The sequence below is a fragment of the Gossypium arboreum genome, chromosome 8 (genome assembly GCF_025698485.1).
Source record: "Gossypium arboreum isolate Shixiya-1 chromosome 8, ASM2569848v2, whole genome shotgun sequence".
NCBI classification, from domain to species: Eukaryota; Viridiplantae; Streptophyta; class Magnoliopsida; order Malvales; family Malvaceae; genus Gossypium; species Gossypium arboreum.
The window spans coordinates 47,359,271-47,367,126 of NC_069077.1; the positions used below are offsets into that span (position 1 = coordinate 47,359,271).

Genomic DNA, 7,856 nt, shown 5'->3' on the forward strand with positions numbered 1-7,856 from the left:
GAAAATTATTAAAATTTCTATAAAATATAAAAATATTATAAAAGCATAAAATTATAAAACAAATTAAAAATATATGAAAATTATAAAGCTTATATTTTTCATTTGCATACTAACCATTGTTAACAATACAACACCGATTAAAATTATATAAAAATTATTTGATTCCTTAAGCTATCTATTGTGTTAATCTTACACAGACCTCCCCAATGCTTGCACCCCTTTGTCCATCATCGATGACAGGAGAGTCGTTTTGAGATGCAAACTACGGGGCGAAATGGATGGGGAAGGAACCAATGCTATATACCAAATTGTAGGAATTTTATTATACAATTTTTTTGTAATTTTCTATAAAGTTTTGGGTTAATCCATTATTTGAGGTTTGAATTTGGTAAGTGTTATCACGTAGGAACTTAAATTTTTTTTGTCCAAGTTAGTCCTTCAACTAATCAATTGATCTTGCATTGGGACTTGAATTTTTTTTTTGTTCAAATTAATCCCTAATATTTCCTTGAAAAAAGTTGGATAAAAAAAGTTTAGGTTATAACATGGGAGCAATTGTCAAGTTCAAGGCCTATCTTGGACCAAAACAAAGTTCAAGCCCCAATATGGGAGCAATTGTCAAATTCATGGATTAACTTAGTTAAAAAAAGTTTAAATCTTGTGAGAGCCATTACTAAATTCAAACCTAAAAAATGAATTAACCCTAATTTTTAAACTTCTATATTTTTTAATAATTTTTCATTTTCTATTTTTTATAAATATTTGTAAATTTTATCTATTTTATAATTTTTAATAAATTTAAATAAAATTAAATTTCCTTCAGAAATAAACTAAAAATTGCAGCTGTGTAAGAGTTTAGGGTTAATTTAACAGTTGTTTTTGGGGGGAACTGCTAACTCTTTAGCCTTGAAATAATAAAAAGAAAAGAACCATAAACAAATCTAAACCTTTGATCCAAAACGTGTGTGTTTCTAAAGCTAAGGAGAGAAAAGATTTAGAAGTAGGAGCCATTAGCCTTTATACGTATAATGGAGGAGTAAGAGACAGATATAGATTATAGCGACATCGTTCTCTGGGAATTCTTAAATAGCACCAAGCAAGTCGGGTTTCTGTGATCTAACATTATCCAAACTCATTGCTCATTGCTTCAACCTCAGAACACAACAAAATCCAAGTACAGAATCCACTAACAAACCACGAAATATAGAAAAATGTGTTGTATATTTTATTGATCAAAAAAACCAAAAAAAAAAAGGGCACTAAATCCATTTTGATGGATACAATTACAAGTGCCTGCAATATCTCACTCAAGCTGCTTGCAGAGAATTCATTTTTGATAATCAGTGATGTATCTTAAGTGAAGGAAAGTTCGAAAAAAGAAGAACGTTTCTTTTATGGTTTGAAAGGAGCAAAAACTACCACTGAATTGTGTCCACCGAATCCAAATGAATTGGAGATAGCTGCAGAGATATCAAGAAACATAAATTATTTACAAAAAATACAATGGCTTATACCAATAACATTGACCTCTTCGATCCTTATTGAAATAACATCAACTTTTAGTTGGAGAATAAGAGTACGGACCAACATTGACTTCATGCTGTTTCTTCACATTGGGAACAGTATCGATTGTCACTTCAGGCTCCAAGTTCTGCATAGAAGAGAAGATACAAGAACATCAAATCATTTGCAAACCAAGGGTTCTTTTTGCAAAATGTTGGGTGAAATATTTACATCTTGGTTAATGGTAGGATGCAGCCAGCCAGTTGTAATTGCTTTTACGGTTGCTATGGCCTCCAATCCTCCAGCAGCTCCAAGTCCATGTCCAATCATTGACTGAAATGAGAAACAGAAAAAATTGCTTTAGTCCTTAGCCATTTTCCATAGCATCAAATATAATGGGTTGTAATTTTTGTTTGTCACCTTTGTCCCATTCATCTTTATCTCAGAGGTGTTCTTGAAGACCATTTTTATTGCATTAACCTCAGCCAAATCTCCTGCCAACGTGGATGTCGCATGAGCATTTACATAGTTCACCTGCAGATCAATGGTTCAACAATGTATAAATTGTTCAAGTTTCTTTTCATAGTCAAAAGTCAAAGTGTTGTTCTTGCCTCTTCAGGGGAAACTCCAGCATCTTCTAAACTTTTGCTTATGCATGATGAAACTCCAAGCCCATCTGAACGGGGATCAGTCATATGATGAGCATCGCAAGTCACAGCACCCCCCAAGTATTCTGCAATGATGTTAGCCCCTCTTTGCATAGCATGATCCAAGCTCTCCATAACCTGCATGCAAAGGGGGGAAAAGGTTTTATGCAAGTATGAATACTATGAATTGATTCACAAATGACACAGAGATACAAACTTATTATGAATGATTACCAGTACACCACAGCCTTCTCCCATGACGAAACCATCACGGTCCTTGTCCCAAGGTCTGGAAGCCCTCTTGGGTTCATCATTTCGTTGAGACAACGCCCGGCAAGCTATAAACCCGCCGATCCCAGTCGGCATGACAGCAGCCTCGGTCCCACCAGCTACCATGATGTCAGCTTCACCTCTCCTGATGTGATTGGCAGCTGCATAAAAGCAGTAATTTGCAGTTGCACAAGCAGTTGAAATGGAATAGTTAGGTCCCATTAAGCCAGTATCTATAGCTAGTAATGCTGATCCCATGTTGGTGATGGAGTAAGGGATAAAAAATGGAGTGATCTTCTTGTATCCCTTTTGAATCAGAGCTTCCACTCCATTGCTGAAAGCTGTTAGCCCTCCCATGCCTGTGCCCACCAGCACCCCAATCCTTGTTTTGTCCAGCTATGGCGCATAACAACCAAAAGGGTTTTTTCAGTTATCGTCAACATGCAAAAGTAGTCACTTCAAAGCACACACACACAAAATGGATTTTGAAAGACTTACTTTCTCAAGGGCTTCAGAACCAAGGTTGGCTTCATCCAGGGCCCTTCGTCCAGCAACTAAGCAATACCTCCAGCAATCATCGAGACGACGATCATTCTTCCCGTCGATGTACCCTTTAGATGAAAAATCACGGATTTGACCGGCGAATCGGACTGAATAATTTGTAGCATCAAACTTGTCAATTTGTGTGATACCACTCTCTCCCTCAAGAAGTTTGTTATAGAAGTTATCAATGTCACTGCCAAAAACTGACACTAGACCCATTCCTGTTATAACTATTCTTTTCTTAGGATCTGTTTCTCTTTTCGGAGCTGAGACCGTTGGCGATGCCATGGCCCTGATTGTTCTGCATTTTGGACCTGATTGATCCAAGATACAAGTTAGCTACAAGAGACGTCGGTTGTGTCTAAGAATGAAATTGAAGTGAACAACTAAAAACCGAGACTCAATGATATTCACACTAATTATGATTATCCCATGATCACATGCCAATAGAACACAAAGACCTTAAGCCAAATACCTGAACAAGAAAGTTTAGGGGTCCCAGATGAAGGCAAGTGCATGGTGTCCACAGCTTTGAGCCCATTGTACTGAGCCAGAGAAGCTCCATTGCTACCTGCTTCTCTGTCTCTAAGCAGCAACCTTGAAGAACAAGAACCAGATAGAACAATGCCTGCCATAGCTTATTCACTTCTTGCTCCTCCTGTTTCTCTTAATCACAGGTGCTGTGATTTGACGGATATATTAGAAAGAAAAAAGAAAAAATACAAAAAAGAAGGGTGATGAGATAGAGAAAGGACTTTTGGGGGTGTCAATCGAAGGGGAAAAAAAGAGTTAAAAACAAAGAAGGGGCTTGGTTTTGCTTTGTCAGATATTTTTCATGGATTGTAGAATCCGTCACTAAGCTTTTCATTTTAGGACATGAAACAAAAAACATGGCGATAGGAACAAAGAAGAAACACGATATGTTCGCCGCTCAACTACCCAAATCAACCACTTCAATCGTAGTTTTTGTTCATCAAATTGCTATCCGTTGCTTCGGCTGATTTTTCGTTGTTTGCTTAGTGTTTCTAATTTTGGTTAAATATGTATAGTCCCTATAGTTTTGATTTCTTTAGATGTCGTCCTTGTAGTTTATTTGTTCTAAATTGATCCCGATCACTTTCAATCTTTTGGCAACTTTTTTCTCTTTACTTCATTTAAAAATTAGGTCTAATCACAAATTTATCCCTCGAAATTCACCATTTTTGTCAATTTAAACACTACTAATCCTTACTTTTCTTGGCCCTCAACATTTTAAATTTTTTTTAATCAAAATGGATTAATTCCGTTCAATTTAATAAAATTGTTAGAAATTAGACGACGGCCCCACGTGGAGGTCTATCTATATTTAACTAATCTAAATTTTTTAAAAATTATTAAAAAGATTAAATTATAAAGAAAAAAATATTAATAACTCCTCAAATTAATATAGTACATAAAAATTGGTATTGCTTAATTAAGTTCTGTCGGCAAAAATGATGGTGTGAGTTTTTATATTGTACCTATCATTATTTGACCATTACGTGGCGATGCCACACCATTTGGTTAAAATAAGTAAATCACATTAAAAGATTAAAGAAAACTAAACCAAAATCTTCAAATGAGTAAACTTTGATTGAAAAGTACATTAAAAAAAGATTGCTTTCGGTTGTTGGTAAAGGTTTAAGGGTTTGCTTTCTTTGTCTTTTTCTTTTTTCTTTTCAATCCATTTATTTTAAAGTCCCCCTTTTTTTTAAAAAAAAAATTTAGGGTGTACTATACTAATTCTCATATAATTATTAATAATTTCTTTTACTCGTTTATAAAAGTTATAAAATAATCACTCAATTATTAAAATTTGTCTTTTCTTATTACTTGCTAGCTAACGGTGTGACTTTTAAAATTGATACGATAACAATTTTAGCATTCAACATTTATATGTTATGTCAATTTAGTCTTGATTCTAAAAATACAAGTCTCAACATTTACACATTATGTAATATGATATCTTTTGCAATTTTACTTTTCTTGTGACCTTTTTTCTAAAAAGTTAAAAAACAAAGTTATCATGTGAATTTGATTGAAAATATACAAAAAAAAAAATGGAAACTCACAAAAATTCAAGATAATGAATTTTCATATTTTCTCATTCTTTTAAAATTAACCTTTAATGTCATAAAAAATAGAAAGAGATTAAATTACACAATGTTCAAAATGTTAAGGTTAATTATTTTAGAATCAAGAGTAAATTGATATAATTTATAAATATTGATGGTTAAAATTATTTTATGTCAATTTAAAAGTTATCATCGTTAGCCAATTGGTAATCAAATATAAAATTAAATAGTTAGGTAACCATTTTAGAACTTTTTGATATTTAAGTGATAAAAATATTAATAATTGAATAATTATTAATGTAGTTTACGTCATTTTATGCATTTTATTTTTAATCAAATAATGCAGCATAGGCAAATGCTAACGTCTAGTGCCATATAATAGCCAAATAATGACATGTAAAATATAAAACCTCATGTTTTTATTTTCAAATAGAGTTAACAAAGAAAATGTTATCTAAAGGATTAAAATGAGCAATGTAAAATGTAGAGGACCAAATTTTATGTATTTTACTTTTTTTATATTTTTAAAATTTGAATACTTTTTAATGTTCTCATAATTTTTAAATTTTTTTATAGATTTTACGTTCCTTAATTTTTTATTTTTAAATTTTTATTGGCTTATCGTATAACAAAGCGAAGCCAAAAATTTTAGGAGTAAAATTAAATTGTATATTTTACTCTAGTAAAATATAATTTTACCATTTTAATAGATAGCTTGTATATTCTTATCATTTTTAGAGTGTCAAAGTTCAATTTTACCATTACTAATTTAAAATTTTATAAATTATAAAATGGCTTAATAAAAAAATTTGATTTTAAGGGGAGGCGGGACCCTTGCTAGCTCGCTGACTTCGCCTTGTCATATAAAAAAAATAATGGTGCATCAATTATAAAATATATGTGAACAATAAGCGAGTTACTACGTGAACGTTGAAGTAATTTTTAACGGTCTTGTTAAACTAGAAACATTCCACTTTACTAAAAATGAAAATTAAAAAGAGTAAAGACTAAATTGACAAATTATAAAGTTTAAAGGTTAATTTGTGACTATGCTTAATTTTAGCAGAATTAATGAAGGGTAAACAATTAAAATGTCACTTTTATTTACTTCAAGTTACATATTAGTCACTTATGTTTGAAATGTTATGTTTTAGTCACTTATGTTAACGTGTTGTAACATTTGTAACATTGAGCCGTTAATTACCATTAACGGTGTAAGTTAAGCTGACATGACACATTAAATAATCATTTCAAAAAAAAAAATGTCAAATTATACAATTGATCCCCACATTTTTTCGTTTTGAGCAATTTAATTTTCTTTTTTTATTTTCTTTGAACTTTATTTTTTTTCTTTAATTTCCATTCTCTTCTGCTTCTTCTGTTTTCCTCCATTCTCCATATCTTTTAACGTAGTTTTTTTTTTATATTTTTTATTTGTTAAAACATTTTTATGTTTATGAAAAAAGAAAAGGTGAAAGTTGAAACCAAAATAAAACTTGATTCGCATATTTTCACCCCATAATTACAAGCCCTCATCGTCCATCATCGCTTTAATGAACCAATTTAGAAATCTCAATGACCTAGTCTACAAGCTTGCCTCACTCAAAGACTTCACTAGTCGTGACTTATGGCAGTCCACCCTCAACAAAGTTTCTCGAGCCTGTTCCCTTAACCTCCTAACCAACCCCCATGACCACCTTATTTATCTTACCTACAACATTCTCGTCCTCTCGAAACTATGTTGTTTCACGAATTCTTTAAACGAACTCTACACTCTCAATGACTAAAACGACCACCATATGAAACTTACCCTCAGTTTTACCCAAACTAGTTTGTTTCCATGCTTCTTTTCTCTCTTCAGTTCACCCATACTCGGCTTCTAGTCAAGCTTACTTGGGAATATCAAAAAGGGTTTAGATCAATTTCATTGTTTACTTAATTTTATTTGTCAAAAAATAAAAAAAAATGAAAGGAATAATCTACGCGATTCAGTAAAAGTTTGGAAATGGAAATAATTTGTTTGGAATATAAAGAAATCAATTTATGTTTAGATTTGATTAATGATGTATTTTTTATATTGATTCTTTAGATCCAATTTTAGTTTCAAAATTAGATTATACTCAAATCGAGATTTGATTAAGAATGGTTGATATTCAGTTTTAGTAAAATTCAATTTAGAAATTATGTGAAAGAAAAAAAACTTGATTTATTTGGTGAGGAAAGATTATGTTCTTGTAGCGAAGAATATGAGAAGAGAAAAAAATAAATGGAAAGAAGAAAAGGAAAATAAAGAAGTAAAAAGAAAAAAAAAGTGCTAAAAAATTAAAGTATAGGGACTAGTTTTAATAAATGAAAAATATAGAAAAACTACCTTAAAAGAAATTGAGAAAAGAGAAAGACAAAGGGAGGAGGGGAAGAGAATGGAAAAAAAAAGGAAAAAAAGAAAAGGAAAGTTAAAAAAATATAAAAGAAAAAAATTAAATTACTCAAAACCAAAAAAAGAAAATATAGGGACCAATTGTATAAATGAATCTAAAATTTTTGTTTGAAATGATAATTTAACGTGTCATGTTAGCTTACCGTTACACTATTAACTGCAATTAATGTTCAATGACTAAAATGTTACAACACTATAACGTAAGTGACTAAAATATAAGCTGAGAGAAATAAAAGTGAGAATTTTAGAAAAAACAATTAAGTAAAAATGAGGCAATGATGGATTTTGAGGAACATTAACTGTGTTAAAAATGAAGGTTTTTTTTATTGTATCACATCCAAATGTTGAAAATAAAATGAAAAA

General features: G+C 31.2%; 1 protein-coding gene across 1 annotated transcript; it reads right to left on the minus strand.

Moving 5' to 3' along the window:
• Nucleotides 1-1,106: 1,106 nt before the first annotated feature.
• LOC108468888 (3-oxoacyl-[acyl-carrier-protein] synthase I, chloroplastic-like) lies at nucleotides 1,107-4,056 on the minus strand. Its single transcript, XM_017769757.2, has 8 exons — nucleotides 3,439-4,056; nucleotides 2,919-3,277; nucleotides 2,385-2,816; nucleotides 2,115-2,288; nucleotides 1,924-2,037; nucleotides 1,735-1,836; nucleotides 1,585-1,651; nucleotides 1,107-1,460 (listed from the first exon to the last, which is right to left on the minus strand). The coding sequence occupies exons 1-8, from the start codon at nucleotides 3,596-3,598 to the stop codon at nucleotides 1,393-1,395; spliced, it is 1,476 nt and encodes a 491-aa protein (XP_017625246.1). The 5' UTR covers nucleotides 3,599-4,056; the 3' UTR covers nucleotides 1,107-1,392.
• Nucleotides 4,057-7,856: the final 3,800 nt, after the last annotated feature.